Source organism: Sinocyclocheilus grahami, unplaced genomic scaffold (genome assembly GCF_001515645.1).
Source record: "Sinocyclocheilus grahami isolate Dianchi unplaced genomic scaffold, SAMN03320097.WGS_v1.1 scaffold1095.1, whole genome shotgun sequence".
Taxonomy (NCBI): Eukaryota; Metazoa; Chordata; class Actinopteri; order Cypriniformes; family Cyprinidae; genus Sinocyclocheilus; species Sinocyclocheilus grahami.
Window position 1 is genome coordinate 406,566 of NW_015506274.1, and position 17,739 is coordinate 424,304.

A 17,739-nucleotide genomic window follows, 5' to 3' on the forward strand; every position below is an offset into this window, starting at 1 on the left:
ACACACACACACTATTTGGTCACTGTACCCAACATAGGTGTATATAGCATACTGGTAAAATCCTATGTACCCCGAATCCTGAAAATTGCATTACATTAGCCAATTAGAGATTGCAATTTTGGCAAATGCTTGGAAATCTTGTGTAAAATACAAATCGGGCACAAAATGGATCACTAAATGGATGGTGGACAGGTACCGGATGCATGCGATTTATGGGAAATCTGATCAATGGAAATGATTTAAACGTACCCTTTTCCACACTTGATATTTGGGTTGTCTGAGAGAAACATGGGGAGGAAGCGCATGAATTCAGTACCATTAGGCCTCTGTTTCCCACTAGTGGTCATAGGTCTGCAGTGAACACAGGTCTTATCCACCACTGATGGAAAGAAACATCACAAAAAAAAAATAAATAAAAAAAAAATAAAAATAAAAAGATACAGGACAATAGTTAATCCAAAAATAAAAATTCTGTCATCACCTTTTGTGTTTTACAAAAATCAAATAGGTTTGTAATTGTGGGTGAGTAAAAGACCGTATTTTTTTGGAAGTACTATCCACATAATCTGATACTAAAAAATGCTTTGATTGTGATGGTATATTTACATATATCATGACACATAATTTCCATTTAAATATATTTAGGTTCAAAGACCCAAGAATAGTGTGATCTGTACAGTGGCTTCTGAAGTGAAAATTCAATAACTAACAAACCCCACCCTGGATAAAGGTCCTCTGGGGCAGTGGAGGTCAGGGCTCTGTTGATTCGGTGGATAATGGTTTACCTGAAGCATTGCAGAAAGCTCCGGTGGTGTTATAATATCTGCAGCAGGAGGACTGCGGCTTCACCCAGTCAAAGTAGTCGTCCAGCCAGGACGATGGAACATTGTTGATCTTGGTACTAAATTTACAACAAAATATGGCTTTATTGATTTGACAAAAGTTATTCAAAAGCTGAAAGCAGTTGGTAAATTCAGCACTTCAGAATTTCCGAAACTTACATGACTGACAAAAAGCCAAACACTATGTGTTTACTGCATGGTTACTATAGTTAACTAAAACCAAAAACATTTTTCTACTTATTTAAAAAAAATAACTTGGTTTTCTAAAATAAACAAAAATTCATAAAAAAAAAAAAAATTATTTAATGTGACAAACTATTTTTTCCTCTCACAATTTGCAAAGTCATGGCATTGTATGTTGGTAGTTTTATGTGTATTGCAGTCATTGCACTATAGGGCTGTCAAAAAAAATAAAAGCTGAAAGCAGTTGGTAAATTCAGCACTTCAGAATTTCCGAAACTTACATGACTGACAAAAAGCCAAACACTATGTGTTTACTGCATGGTTACTATAGTTAACTAAAACCAAAAACATTTTTCTACTTATTTAAAAAAAATAACTTGGTTTTCTAAAATAAACAAAAATTCAAAAAAAAAAAAAAAATTATTTAATGTGACAAACTATTTTTTCCTCTCACAATTTGCAAAGTCATGGCATTGTATGTTGGTAGTTTTATGTGTATTGCAGTCATTGCACTATAGGGCTGTCAAAAAAAATTAAAATCCACATTTGAATTTTAGTTGATGTTAGTTTCGAGATGCGATGACGATGTAAGTGTCGTTGCATTATAATGTTTTTGTTAGCCTATCCAGTTGAAGCCACTAGATGCGGCGCTGCTGGCGTTGTTCATTAAAAATATTGTGGAAAAAGAGAACATCAATGCGGAGATCTTGTTTACATCAAAACTGAAAACAAGCCGTTCACGCAGAACACATATTTCACGCATTTTCTAGAGGGATATCTATCACCACTGCACTCGCATCTCGCACAAAGGAGCCGCATGTTTAGAAAGCCATGTAAAATTTATGCAAGTTCAACTTTGAAAAAAACATACATTGAGACTTTATGGCGGGTTTTTTCCTCATCCCACTGCATCTCATGTTTTTAAATGAAAAACGAACGGTGCGATTGGCTTTCTGCCCTTTCTATTAAACGATGCATACATACATACATGATGCCGTTTTGTTTATAGTTGTTTTAGCAACTTAATTATAATTGGTTTATACACATTATTTTAAACATTATACACTTTTTTCACAGATAGTCATGTTATCTAATGCGAATAAACGTACATTAGTAATATTTTGCTCGATGCGCCCTCTTTGTGGCCTCAGAAGAGAAGCCAAAAGCTTTTCTTCATCCTAACTGAAATTATGCATTTTAAATTCGAATTTTGATAATATTTAAGTACAAAATTCAAATGTTGTTTTTCAGCTAATTTGACAGCCCTACTGCACTAGCATATATATATTTTTTTTAATTAAAGGAGACTTAAACGAGTACCTCTAGCGAAGCAGTGTGAAGAACTGCTGCTGGTATAAACACAAGCATTGACTAGAGTGGCCCGGTGGCCGTGTTGGAGCTGTAATGTGCCGCAGATGTGTGCAGTGTAAATAAGGGGTTATCCAAACATTAATGGCAAGGAAAGCCCTTTATACTTCAGAGCGGCCACGTATGAGGTGTTGCTTGGAGGTTACAGTATGTTAAAGAACGATTGTGACTTTTACGCGAGACCTGGAAATGCAAGAAAAAAAAAAACTGTTTCCATTGCAGTTTTGTGATATATTCCTTTTTCAAATATTCTGAAAAACCACCTCATGCAAGCATAAAAACTTTTTTGCGATATATGGACGTTTTTGCAAACTCTACATTTTTTCAATTAGGCGTATTTTCAATTCACAATTTCAATTTGCGCATTTTGAAGGGTAATGAAAGTGAGGGTACTGATACCAAAATAAGACTGCTTTACTGAAAGTAAATTTTCTCACTGGAAAGGGTGTCAAAAAGTGTCACTCACAAGTTATTCAAGAGAGATGCGGTATAAATTTGTTGGACTAGAGAGTTGTTGTTGCAACCCACTCCGCCACACACTGCGTTCTGACCCTCTGAGGTTTTGTAGTCATGTCCATCCTCTACCACAAAGTAAACTGGCGCCCCAGTGTGCAGGTACTCACTCAGATTTCCAAAATAATCCAGCACATAGGAGTCCTGTGAGATGGTAAAGATTTATGTTCACAATGACAACTATCAGGTTTTTTAGAATGCAAATATGTTTGAAGGGAGAGAATGGGTATATACGTACATCAGGCATGGACAATCTCTGATCAAGTCCAATCTCCACTTTATTAACAACGGCTATACTAAATGACAGCATTCCCACAAACACAGCAACCTGCAAAAGAGAATCAAAAATTCTGAAAAATGCCAAACTAGATCAAATCTATTTGTACTAAATTTCCATGTTTATGTAGCTTAACTGTTATACAGTAGCAGTTGCATCACAATTATTCATTTATTTTATTATTTGCTTTATATTACATCATTCATAATTAGTGCTGTCAAATGATTAATCACATCCAAAATAAATGTTTTTGTTTATATTATATATGTATGTGTACTGTGTACACTTATTTTGTATATATAAATACACACACACATACAGTATATACATTTTGAAAATATTTACAGGTTTATACATTTATAGGTTCATATTCTTATATTTAATATTATATATACATATATTTAATATATAAACATGACATTTTTCTTAAATATATACATGGATGTGTTTGTATTTATATATACACATAATATACACAGTATACACATATTATGTAAACAAAAACTTTTATTTTGGATGCGATTAATCGCAATTAATCGTTTGACAGCACTATTCATAATGCATTAAAGTGTAATAAAAAATGTTTTTGTCTTGTTTCTTTACACTTACCACCAGGGGGCGCACCCAATCCTTCAAGATGAAAGGAGCATATAGCTTCTTAAAAAAGTGGAACAGACAACCTTCTGATTTTCCCTGCTGTCCCTCAGACAACTTCACACAGCACAATATATCTGGACGATTTGCCTGGGAAACAAAGAATAAAAAAGAAATTAAGCCACATATCTGAAGCATCTCAAATCATTACATATTGAAACAAAAAGTGATTGATTACCCACTGTAGTTTTATTAAGCACTTTTTTTATTTTTTTTTATTTTTTTTTTTAAGTATGAAATATGTTGCTGTGAATTATAATGTAATATTAAACTTTTTTTTCTGTTCGTCTAATTCTGTTTTCTCCCACAGATAGTACTGGTGTGACCTTTGACCTCTCACCTCTTGTCTTTTGATGTCCAGGCCCAGCAGAGACACAAAGCAGCTGATCTGCAGAAGGAAGTCAATGAAGACGGCCAGACCAGCGAATAGAGAGAACGTCCTCACTGCAGGCATGCTAGACAGAGCACCTGGAGACATATGCAAATAGGAAAACTATAGTCATCTGGAAAGGGAAATGAGAGTCTCACTTTATGAAAGCTCCTTTGTCATATGTAATGCATATTATTGACAGTTTAAAAAAATATATATATTTATATTGCACAAAAAACGTTTTACATATTTTATACTAATACTTCTGCAGATCTTATTCTGCCAAGCGGAAAAATAATAAAGTGAGAGTCTCACTTTATGAAAGCTCCTTTGTCATATGTAATGCATATTATTGACAGTTTAAAAATATATATATATTTATATTGCACAAAAAACGTTTTACATATTTTATACTAATACTTCTGCAGATCTTATTCTGCCAAGCGGAAAAATAATAAAGAAAGAAAGATAACAAGTCTGAGGATGGCATACCTAAAAAGAAAGCAACAGTCTCAGAGAAGGAAGAGAGGAACATGCTGGGAGCCACCTCTCCGAGGATACGTCCAATCTGCTGATGAAGCTCCTCCTCAGGCATTCGCTCATCCCTCTGAAGAAAAGAAAAATTTATTACTTGGCAGTTTTGTGAAGGCAAACGATCTCATCCATCATCAATCTTAAAAACACTAAAGTGAAAACAAAATTACCATTTAAAAACAGGAACTAAAAGGTGCTCGTCTCAACTATTTTAGTGAGTCAGGTGACATTAACGGTCAACAAAAACAGTCATGTTGCAGCTGAATCTGCTCTCAGGAAACACCACCCACCTGGTAGGTTTGTACAATGATGAAGATGTTGTCCACACCCACAGCCAGCACGAGGAAAGGAATGACCTCTATGACGATAAGTGTTAGAGGGATGCCGATGTAGCTGAAGATACCCAGTGAACATGCGACCGAACTCAACACGATCAGGATACCGGCGATACCCAGAGAGATCTTAGAGTCCACCTGTGAAACGTGTAAAAATGCAGAGTTTAAAATAATTAGGCATGGAAGGCCAGCCTAAAGATGCATGCACAGGTCACACAGTCAAGTAAAAGAACAGAGTTCACAAACAAAAACGAATGATGCGTCACAAATGAAACGTGTCGATTGTGAAACTACATTTACAGTAGAACCTTAATGTAGTGCAGATGCGGGATACAGCATAGCCAAGCACTGAAAAATTAACACTGAAATTGTAAGTGTATATTGCTTGTATGAGTGTATAAGGTTTATAGCATATTCTTTTGAATCAAGCAGTATCTATATTAGTGCTGTCAAACGATTAATCACAATAAATATACACAGTACACACATTATGTAAACAAAAACTTATTTCAGATGTGATTAATTGCGATTAATCGTTTGATAGCACTAATCTATATTTTTCATTTTGCATCATTACCAAACAAACATTTCGAAATGCTGTCACAGCATCAGAATTAAGGCCACATTTAGAATAAAGACATTTGAGGGTCTTACCAGCACTGTCCAGAAGCTGTTAATGTGTCCCAGAGCCAGTGAGATGTAGACAAACATGATGACGTAGCTGATCACGATGGTGGTGACATCACTGTTGCTCTCACGGTTGATCTCATCTTCAATGCTGCGCTCCGTACTGAATGAGATGGTCAGGTTGGGGTTGTCATAGTTCTTCACAAAGTCGATAAACCTGTAGAGGTATGGGCAATGGCGGTTACTCCTGAATATATTGTATATGACCACAAAAGGGTTGCCATTCTAGATCAAACTATTCAGTTTTATAACATTTTCATAAAATATTTAGCCATAAGATATATAAAACAGATCATTTAATCAAACCTACACTTTCTCCCATGCTAAAGCTTTGCCTATTTTGTCTGTGTCATTCAGGTAGTTGTTGACAGGAAAGGTGATCACTAGAGCTGTGGCGTTGTTGTAAGCAGTACCTATATATGAAAGAAGACAAACCAGAAAAATTTAAAAAGTTTTTTTTAAAATTACAATGGGGAAAAAGACAATTACATAAGCTAAATTAAAGACCATTACTAGAGTATTACTATTACATACTAGATATGACTTGGGTCAAGAAAAACGTAAACAAAAATCACGTTAAGACAGAGAGGAAAAAAAATAATAATAATAAAACAAAAAAACTGCATTCATTAGTAATATAGCCAGTAAGAATGTTCTTCCAAAAGCACTGCCTTAAGTAGAGGTTTGTGTTCAGTTTTTTTAAAGAAATAATTATTTCATCAAGCAAGGATGCATTGAATATACTGAATGCATCACAGTTTCCATAAAAAAAAAAAAAAAAAAAAAATATTTGAACACCGATAATAATAATAAGAAATATTTCTTGGCAACAATTTTATTTTTGCTGGTTTTACTTTATTATGATAGGACAGTAATTAGACAGGAAGCGTAATGGAAGAGAGAGGGGGGGGGACAGGATTGGGAAAGGTCCACGAGTCGGGACTCGAACTCGGGTCGCCCGAAGCGCAATGGCGCTAAATGTCAGCTACTGGCATCGACTAAAAACATTTTTAAAGTCTTACTGACCCCACATTTTCAAAAGGTAGGGTATGTTACCAAAATGAGATCACAATGACGTCTTTGTTCTATTGTATTTTATGTTTATTTCAGTCAAACTAACCCTCATATCCACCAAGAGCAAGCCAGGGGAAAACTGGTCCTCCAAATGTACCCATGCAGGCGTCATGCAAGGGGCTTGTGTCATCCAGGGCCGTGGGAGAACTAAGACCAAAGCAAAAGACAAGAAACAATTTAAACAAGAGTTTATTCGGTTTAATCCACGTTTAAGTTTAACAAATGCTTTATGAATAACAACAGAGTGCCGGAGGGAAAACATATTTTTGCATTTTGTTGAAACAAGGTAGCATTTCCAGTTCCATAGTCCTGAAGTCAATGGTTTTTTTTTTGATGGGTTTTTCTTAAATGCCGAATTAAGGTCAGTGGCTCACATTATTCTACAACATAAAATACATCAGCAATCAGCAATTTATACATTTGTTTTTAAAAGTCTGAATTGCATTTAGGCTTTAAAATTCATAAAAGTTGTATTCATTTGATAGTATTGTCATGATGAAGAAAAAGTATATAAACTGTTGCAGGGAATCAGGTAATACTAACGTCCAGGGTGGCTTACAAAATTACATCACCACTGCATCACTCTATTAATCCAAAAGATTAAGAAAAAAAGAGCAGAGCTCACCTGGCACAATACAGAAAATGAGTGTGGTAGTCAAAGTAGACATAGAACTCATCAGCAATCTCATGATTCAGGACTTCATGGCTGTTTTGGTAGTAGTTTAACACACTTAGGATGGTACAATTGTCATTGTAAGGAGCCAGTGGAGAAAGACAGATGTCTTTAAGAGTAACCGTCTCTCCCTTATATTCAGCTGTTAGGTTTGTAATTGCTGTCTGAAGATCCAACACCTACATCCAACAGAGCAAGACTTGAGTATGGTGCATGGAGGATTGACTGAATGATTCAAACACTACAAATATTATCATTGTGAATGATGCAACATGCAACTTAAATGCTTTCAAAAAATTACAGTAAAAAATATATTTTACAATGGCTTCGAAAGCATTTGGACACTTAGGTCACAATTTAAAAATGACTTGCCTGATGGAGGAGTGTTATGTTCAGAATGGAGGAGAAGTGGATGTCTGGTCCAGAGGTGGGTGAAAAAACGAACGATGCATTCACCGGGGTGGTGATGATGAGCTGCTCGGTGCGGAAAAATGGTCCGAAGTGCTGGTCGAAATAGTCCTTCTCCTGCCTGGCCCTACTGCTGGGAGACGACCAGAGCTCCACCGGGTTGGTTGTGATGCGCATGTAGGTCAGTCCGGCCGAGCAGATGGACACCAGCACCACACTGGTCAGGATCACGGTTAAGGGGTGCCGCACACACAAGGAGCCCCAGCTGCTGAAGAGGACACGGAGACAGTTCTCAAAACGCTCGCCCAGTGTCTCGCAGCATGTAGCATCACCTAAGAAATAAGGACGACATTCAGTGAGGACCTGAACTGAGAACTTCTGTTACACATGTAACCCTCGTTCCCAGAAGGAGGGAACTGAGATGTTATGTTGACACTGAGGTGAGGGGTCTACTAGTGACTGACTGAAAGAGAACCGTGTTACTGGATCACAGAGATGAATTTCAGCACCACTGTTATAAACAAATGCATTATGAAATTATGAAATAAATATTAATTTTAGCAAACAGTTTCCAGGGCATCTTTTTAAAAATCTAATTCAAGACTTTAAGACCATAAAGAAAAAGCCCATACAATCACAAAATAATGAATGCATCTCAGACCATTATACGCAGTTAAACTGACATCTAAACAGTCATGTAGTGAAATTGCTTTATGCACCATAAGGACGACATTCAGTGAGGACCTGAACTGAGAACTTCTGTTACACATGTAACCCTCGTTCCCAGAAGGAGGGAACTGAGATGTTATGTTGACACTGAGGTGAGGGGTCTACTAGTGACTGACTGAAAGAGAACCGTGTTACTGGATCACAGAGATGTGTGAATTTCAGCACCACTGTTATAAACAAATGCATTATGAAATTATGAAATAAATATTCATTTTAGCAAACAGTTTCCAGGGCATCTTTTTAAAAATCTAATTCAAGACTTTAAGACCATAAAGAAAAAACCCATACAATCACAAAATAATGAATGCATCTCAGACCATTATACGCAGTTAAACTGACATCTAAACAGTCATGTAGTGAAATTGCTTTATGCACCAATATACATATATATATACACATATAAATCAAAGAAGATAAATCAAACAGATAATTGTGCAGTAATAGTAAAACGTGTAAATGTGTGACAGGGCGAACCAGAGACCAGCTGTAAGATTTTATGTTGAATTAAATGCCAGAATTTATTACGGAATAAGCAATATCAATAATAACCGAAACACTATGCCTAAAATAGGACTTTTAATAATAAACAACCTCAAAATAAACCAGGACTCTTATAAAAAAATAATAATTAGATTTAGCAAACAGTTTCCAGGGCATCTTTTTAAAAATCTAATTCAAGACTTTAAGACCATAAAGAAAAAACCCATACAATCACAAAATAATGAATGCATCTCAGACCATTATACGCAGTTAAACTGACATCTAAACAGTCATGTAGTGAAATTGCTTTATGCACCAATATACATATATATATACACATATAAATCAAAGAAGATAAATCAAACAGATAATTGTGCAGTAATAGTAAAACGTGTAAATGTGTGACAGGGCGAACCAGAGACCAGCTGTAAGATTTTATGTTGAATTAAATGCCAGAATTTATTACGGAATAAGCAATATCAATAATAACCGAAACACTATGCCTAAAATAGGACTTTTAATAATAAACAACCTCAAAATAAACCAGGACTCTTATAAAAAAAATAATAATTTGAAATTACATTAAAAAAGTAAACATTTACATAAAAAAAATAAAAAAAATCTATGTATCATTACTCCCAGCTGCTCATTCAAAAAAGTAGTCATAAAATGCAATTTTACAACCAACATACTAAAATGTAAAAAAAAATAAATAAAATCATAATTCATCAACAGTAAAGCATAAAGTTTTGATTGCTCTGAAAGTGTAAGAGAGAGATGGCATCATCTCCAAATCCAAACCTTTTAAAATTATAATTAACACTACGTTATGCACAAAAATTACATTAAAAAAAAAATATGCACTTGCCTACGAAATCTGTGCCACCAGAGTTTATGGAGTGGGGCTGGTTGCTATCAAGAATTGGGCCATATTCAGATGTGACCATCCTCTTCCTGTAGTAAAGTAAAGTAGAAAATATTGAACTTTGGCTTAATTTTAAGCAAACTTACTGAAATAGTCTGTTTGATCCTGGATTGATGCGTGGACCCACCATAAACCAACACTATCTCTATTTGCAGATTTCAAACAACAATTATGTATACATAAATGCATCCCTCATACTGTATATTTGATTAAACCTGCATTTTTATGCTTAACTCATGGAAATCAGCAGGGACCGAGCAACTCAACAGCATACTAATGTTTAACACACAATACATATTCTATATTTTTAAGTTCAGTGTGTTATTCAAACATGTAACATATCGTGACGTTTTACTCACTGATTTCATTTTCATCTGCATTGAACTTGTGTTTTAAGCAATTACATTCTTAGCACATTATGAGTTTTGGTTGAACAGAATTTGCTGAGTGTGTGTTATGCTAATGCTACACTACATTTCACCTTATCACTTGATATGACCAATCAAAGTGAAACTTTTAATTAGAAGTATAGATTATTGCTGTTGATGCTGTATCATGAGGTTAAAAACAAATAAAAAGCACATCCTAACAAGCTTCTTTCTTTATCGGTTTCACTGTCTCAAATGCTCCAATAAATATGCAGATTTTTCCAAACAATTTTGTCTGAACCATTGTCACTTTAAGTATACAAAATGTACAACAGCTTGCGCATATTACCATAAACTACCATTTATGGCAAAATACACTATGCAATTTACTAATCAAATAAATCCCTTCTGCAATGTCACTGATTATTTTGAGGAATTTTCCCGCACAAATCTTTAATTTCATTGATTAGTGCATGTTTAGGTCACTTACCTATAACACCATGCCCCCAGCACAACTCCAAAGAAGATGAGGAGGAAGGCTATATAAGAACACCACATGATGACGGTCATGGCGTCCAGGCCGAGGATGGTCCAGGGCGGAAGGACTGAGGGGGCCACGGGTGTGGGGCCACATGCTTCACTGCAGTCCTGACATGAGCAGGGCCCCGAGCCGTCATCCAGAGACTGTGTACAGTTAAACGTAACGTTGCTCATGGGAGTCATGCCTGCAGTGGGTACATCTGGGGAGACCAAATATTTTTAAGACCCATATTATACATTTTCAGCACTGAAACCGATGTCAAGAATCATGAAATGCTTTCAAGTACACTAAGCAGATTTTGAGGTCACATTATAGTTTGAAAGCAATAAAATGAGTGGATTACAAGCAACAATTCTGTAGTTTTTATGAGTTCAATCTCAGTAAAGTGTCTTGTGATGCTGAAAGTGTCTGTGTGTGTACCTGAGAAAATCGGGTCAATAGCAAAGGGGACTTGGCCATTGTTGATATCGAACATGTACGTGATCCAGTTTTTGGGAGTGCACTGGCTAGCGTCTCTCCCGCACAGCAGACTGAGGGCTTTGACATTAGTGGAGGGGGCCTGAACGTCACTGCAGGCGTTATACATGGCTGCAGAGAGACATAAAAGAAATGACTGTTACATTTGTTACCTACAGGAATTTAAAACAATGGTTAGTTACAGTCCTCTAATATGATTGGCTTTAATATAGGACTTAATTCATTTAATATAAGAGTAAAAGTAATTTTATATAAGAGTACTACTGGGACATTTGTATCACTTGTCTGCTTTCATTGTGTTCCAGACCAGTATATGCAAACAGTGTAGAGCTCAAGCAAAAGCAAAGTTAAGTATTTTTGCCTGAAGCAAGGAAAAAGTTTTTGAAAGTCAAGAGTGTTGGTGTTAGAGTGAGGTTTCTTTCACCAGCAAACAGGAATAGACTACAGAATGCTTTGAAATGGAAACAAGTCCTGATATGACCTGCTTTTAATACTGGACAAATAATAATAATCATAATATCAACCTATATATTAAATATCCTGAAAAACAAGTCTATCAATTAAGAAATACATAATTTGTGTGTAAATATACAGTACACACATATTATGTACACAAAAACTTTTATTTTGCATGCGATTAATCTCGATTAATCATTTGACAGCACTAATAATAATTATTAACAATAATGATAAAAACAATTACCATTTCTGAATTTAGGGGTTCACATTCGAGTAAGTCACTTCTGAATCAAGTATCTGAAGCATCAGTAAATTTGTGATCTTCTCCTCACCATTGGCAAAGGTCTGGCTGATATAGTAGGTCACCTCGTCCACATTAGTTTTGCTTTTGTTAAATGCAGAGAACTGTGTGGAATTGAGGAAATCACTCTGTCTGGGACTGCAGGTAAGCTCACAGAACAGGGTCATGAAGTTGAAGAAACATGCCGGACACCTGACACACAAAAACAGAAGCAACTTACAGCTTTTATGAAGTGCATATTATTTTACTGCCGGTGATTCTCCGGGTGATTCTCCCACTGTAAGCTGTGTCAGACAAGTACATGTTATTTGGTTTCGAATGAAAACGTGACTTGGATGAATAAATAACCTGCTCGTGACTAGTGGTCGACCGATATATCGGCCGATATTTGGCACTTTTTAAATATCGGCCGATATGTTTTCCTGTTTGGCCAATGCGTTCGAAGCGGGACTTTTATTTTGATGGCGCTGAGAATGGCAGCGCCTGGGCACACAGTGCTCACATTCTCCCTCTTGTTCGCCGTTGTCGTTAACAGTTCTGTCTAAATACGGACAGAAGTCTGTCTAATAATCAGATAGAAAGGTTAAACAAAAGGAATTAAAACGTATACAAAAAGTCTTATAACGACTGCTTTTATATTATTAGTAATCGAAAGGCAAACATTATTATACTTTCTTGTTTGCCATCAGCACTCAGCAAATACGCATTTATATCATTTAAACAAATCTTTGAATGTCTAATAAACAACCAATTAAAAAAAAAAAACCTTGCAAACTTAGTCGGGTCCAGTTGTGAGATCCTGTGAAGTGTGTATGTGTATCCTGCATGATCGCGTGTTCTCTGTGTGATGATCGGTCCGTGCAAATTGAATGCTGACAGGAGGGGAGTTCAGCTTCACTAGAGATGCGCGATCGACAAACTTTAAACTAGTGATTTTAAATTATGCTGCACTTCATGCATTTTCCCACGGTCATATTCATGTCATTTTCACCGTGTGCTGTATGTAAAATGAGTGTTACATTGGCTTTATTTGAAAAAAAATATGATTAATGCACACAAACTTTCCAGAATACTGAGTGGCCTTATGGTTAGTTTACTTCCTTTTTAATTATATTTTTATTAAATATTTATTTAATTGCGAAAATACTTTGTCATCTGTTTTAATTTAAAAAACCTACAGGGGAAAAAAAACACCTGCATCACTTGAGACATTGAAAAATAGCATAGAGAGAATAACTGTTATTATTATTCTCTCTCTGATATTCATTTATTTTTTGTGGGTTTCTTGCGGTCCGCTAAGGCACTCGGAGTTCTTGTCATATTTTATAACCATTTTCTAAACTATAGTGAATAAACTGTGATAACGTGAGAAATGTTGAAGGTGTCTGAATAAATTTTGGTTTGACTATCTATTTGATAAATTAAATTAACCAACTAACATTATACATACTCTCTTGGTTTCTGTACCCAATATTTAAAAAAAAAAAATGTACAAATGGAATAAAAATATTGGTATCAGTACTCGGTATCGGCAAGTACCAAAAAGAAAAGTATCGGTATCGGGCAAGTACTGGAAAAAGTGGTTTTGGTGCATCCCTACTAAAAGCATATTAAAAACACCACATAGACAAATAAACAACATAAAAAAAAATTTATTTTCACTACAGGGGGACTTATACTAAACTATAACACTCATAAAACATTCTCTTTTTCTTTAGAGTTTGGGGTAAAATGGGACCTTGACATATGTTTGTGATCGCTTTTGACGACAATTTAAATAAAATCCTACTTGATTCTTTACTAACCGTTTGTCTCAAAAACGGGAGAACACTTTAAAATTGTCTAAAAACAGACCCTCATTTTGCAATTCTGTTTGGTGGCACTAGTGGCTCAGATTTATTTTTTTTCATTACCACGCCAGCATCAAGCCTATTTTCATGGCGATCTCGGAATAAATTACACGAAGTATACAACTAACAAAAAGTTATCCACCTTTTTCTTGCCGTAAAAATGGGCCGCTCCTTTTGCTGCTTGATACTGAAAATAAATTGGTGTTACCATATTATTTTAATGTATTATCTTAATTATGAACACACTGGTTTGTAGTGCAAACAGTTTTACCGTTTACTGCACGTTGTTACTGTTGCACGTTGTGCAAGTCTCACCCATATGCTTACTTCCGCGTTGAAGATAAAGGTGGATAAAAGACATTTCAGATCTACACTAGACAAATTCTAAAATGCATTCAGGTGATACATTTTTTAATAAATCAGTTAAACAAACCTCTGATTAAAACTGTGGTCTATTTACATTTAAAACAGAACAATCCAATAAAATATGCTTCACAGTCATTTTAGTTTGGTAAGTAAGGCATGATGGTGGTTCTTCACTTTTTAATAAATATCCATGTGCAAGTCTTGTATGACCTAAAAGCCACCTTGTTAAAAACAACTTGGTCATACCTAGATTTAAAATTGGTAAAAAATTATTTATCTTACACTAGGATTGGTTTCATATAGCTTATTTCCGGGACATTCAATCCCATTCCATCTACCACATGTCATTAATATAAGAGGTTTGACATGACAGAAAGGAATTTGACACACAGGTTAAGGGCCTTATTGATTCAGATCGCTTACTGCCTAGACTAGAGTATTTGTCATTGTGAGGTTTGACATGTGAAAGAACAGAAAGAATCCCCTTTTCCAAAGGTCAAAGTGAAGTTATGTTAAAAGTCAGCTTTTGGACTTTAAGTCATACAGGTTTGGAAAGACAGGGTGAATAAATAATGACAGAATTTTCATCTTTAGGTGAACTCTCTCTCATCTAAACACTATAAAACGTCTTGAACAGCAGACTAGTGGTTGTAGAGGGGCATGTTCTCTTACCTGTAGCAGGTCCTGTCCTTCCTGGTCAGGTAAAGGTATAGGTGGGCCTGTGTAATTACAGTTTAACTTCTTCTCTGGAACTTTAGGGGAATTACCACATTCACCGTACCATATACAGTGTTGGCCATGCACCTGAGCAGACACACACATGAGAAAACATTTCAATAATGCAATACAATTTCTCTCTTTTTTTTTTTACAGTCATGAACCTATTTCTACGTCAGCTTTTAATTACTCTTCACACAGAGCGAGCACAACGGCAGTCTATGTGAGTGAATCTATGGATGCATGAATGACTCCAACTTTCAAATGACATGATTTTTTTTTTTTTCTCACTTCATGAAATCCAAAATATATATATTATATATATCATAATATATATAAATATCACCTCACTCTTCGTGTCAGTCAGCTGGACTCAGTCTCCTCACTGGAGAAATTAAACCTGATCTGTGATGCGACTGTCGCTCGGCACGCTGCATTGAGCAGCCACGTTCAGTTTTTAATTGTAGTGTCTGTTCTTTTACTGAACTAAATTATTTTTATTACTATAAAAAATCAAAACGACGGTGGGGGTCGGTGACGCGGTGGGCAAGTGACGTAACTGGTGTTGCAGCTTAACAACGGTATCACTGTTAGCATCGTCTATCGTGGCAAGCCTAGTATGAATGTTGTATTTCTAAATATATTTATTGAATAGTCTTGGAACAAGGTGTGAAATAAACACACTGGCTATTAAACTGCATTATTTCGTATTTAATCCGACTATAATTTTGATTAATTACTTTGAATTATTGATTATTAAAATAAATTGAATGCTTTTAAAATACTGATATATCTGAATATGCCAACCCCACCCACAAATTGGGTCAATTATAAATAATACCACATTTAAGACATGCATTATGCAAAATATGGTTATATGTCAACATTATTTTCTATCTGACTGTTTTGAGATTTCAACAGATGAAAAATATGCAGTGTTGTTGTCGTCGAGACTAGCACACGAGTCTGAGACAAGAACAAGTCTTGGCCTCGTGTTGACAGTTTGTAAGAAAATTGAAGAAGCAGAACAGTGCACCCAATATCAGTGAATACGTTGAACAGATTCATTTAAAGGGGTCATACGATGCGATTTCAAGTTTTCCTTTCTCTTTGGAGTGTTACAAGCTCATTGTGCGTAGATAAGATCCCTGAAGCTGCAAAGACTAAAGTCTCAAACCAAAGAGATATTCTTTATCAAAGCCTGTATGAGTTGCTTTCTTATGTTGAACACAAAAGAAGATATTTTGAAGATTGCTGGTAATCAAACAGTTGGTGGTTGCCATTGACTTCCATAGTATTTTTTTTTCCTACTATGGAAGTCAATGGCAACCACCAACTGTTTGATTACCAGCAATCTTCAAAATATCTTCTTTTGTGTTCAACATAAGAAAGCAACTCATACAGGGTTGGAACGACATGAGGGTGAGTAAATGACAGAATTTTCATTTTTGGGTGAACTATCCCTTTAATGCAAAGGCATATTTGACTCGTCCTAACGCGAAGCTGCTTAACAGAAAGCGCTCTTTCCATCCCTTAAAAACACCGTAACAGCAGTTCTAGTCTGCTAAAAGCTGATCTTGCAGGTTAGATCATGTGCTGCCATGTAAATCTGCAAAGACTGACAGTTGATTCACATGATGTAGCAAACCATATTTCCTCTGTCTGTCCACAACCTTCGACTGGAGTTTAACAAGAAGAAAATAGCTCGTTTTACGACAAAGATACATGACATGCTTTTAAAGCCAAGCCTTAGCTTTGACTTCAAAAAATACACATCAGCATCGCTTTTGGGATTTGAAGAGACATGACCTGACAACTCTTGAAAACCGTCAGGCTGGCTAAAGTTTGTGCTAGGCTACAAAGAGATACGTTACACTAACGTTAGTTACAGTCACAACAACAAATAATCGCCACACTCACCCACTGTGATAATAAAATGATGGTCCATAAAAGACAGAAAAGCTGTTTTCTCCCCGGTAGAAGCATCGCTCCTCTGACTCCTGAGCTCTTCTCTGGAGTAACTCTCATCTGTTGGGTTGAAGCGCTCTTATTTCCTGTTTTTAAACACAGTCCAGCCTTCCTCTGACTGGATATTCGTGGGATTCGGAGTTGCTGCCACCTACCGGTCTAGAGTGTGTAATGCAAATTCAAAGGCTCTTGTTTAATGTAGCGATGCCATCTAGAGGAGGAATCTGAGAACTGCACCTAATATGGTGACGGCGTGGCTCATGAATATTAATTAGTAACGCGACGTTTGCCAAGCAGGCCTAGTTGATTTGTTGAAGGCCAATGTTACGACTGGACGCGTGATTGACTATGTTAATATTCATGAGCCAAGCCTGTTCTGTAGAATAAGGCTGACACGTTTCGAAACTATAAAAGTATTAGGCCAAGTATTTTCAAAGAAGATATTAAAATGAAATCTTTATGTATCTTTATGTATGGTCACTTTTTGGCCTTTTTGTATAATTTTTATTTAATAATGAATGCATGTTTTGTAGGAAAGATTATGTTTATTGTTGTGTGATTTGCATATATATATATATATATATATATACATAAAAAAAAATATATATATATAAAAAATATATATATATATATATATATA

General features: G+C 35.7%; 1 protein-coding gene and 1 long non-coding RNA gene across 2 annotated transcripts in view; one reads left to right on the forward strand and one right to left on the reverse strand.

The window, feature by feature from the left end:
• The window catches only part of LOC107566719 (uncharacterized), a 14,305-nt gene extending 9,469 nt beyond the window's left edge, over positions 1–4,836 (forward strand). The window contains exons 2-3 of the long non-coding RNA XR_001606542.1: positions 3,067–3,072; positions 4,821–4,836. This is a non-coding gene — a long non-coding RNA (uncharacterized lncRNA). The remainder of the gene's footprint in view (positions 1–3,066; positions 3,073–4,820) is intronic.
• LOC107566718 (Niemann-Pick C1 protein-like) overlaps positions 1–12,404 on the reverse strand; it is a 28,136-nt gene extending 15,732 nt beyond the window's left edge. The window contains exons 1-17 of the mRNA XM_016252245.1: positions 12,230–12,404; positions 11,382–11,549; positions 10,911–11,160; positions 9,996–10,081; positions 7,883–8,250; positions 7,463–7,689; positions 6,884–6,984; positions 6,074–6,176; positions 5,731–5,920; positions 5,032–5,214; positions 4,700–4,814; positions 4,178–4,305; positions 3,793–3,927; positions 3,145–3,234; positions 2,860–3,050; positions 786–901; positions 250–379 (exon numbers count right to left, since the gene is read on the reverse strand). Coding sequence (XP_016107731.1) covers positions 250–379; positions 786–901; positions 2,860–3,050; positions 3,145–3,234; positions 3,793–3,927; positions 4,178–4,305; positions 4,700–4,814; positions 5,032–5,214; positions 5,731–5,920; positions 6,074–6,176; positions 6,884–6,984; positions 7,463–7,689; positions 7,883–8,250; positions 9,996–10,081; positions 10,911–11,160; positions 11,382–11,549; positions 12,230–12,365 — 2,717 coding nt within the window. The 5' untranslated portion in view covers positions 12,366–12,404. The remainder of the gene's footprint in view (positions 1–249; positions 380–785; positions 902–2,859; positions 3,051–3,144; positions 3,235–3,792; positions 3,928–4,177; positions 4,306–4,699; positions 4,815–5,031; positions 5,215–5,730; positions 5,921–6,073; positions 6,177–6,883; positions 6,985–7,462; positions 7,690–7,882; positions 8,251–9,995; positions 10,082–10,910; positions 11,161–11,381; positions 11,550–12,229) is intronic.
• Positions 12,405–17,739: the final 5,335 nt, after the last annotated feature.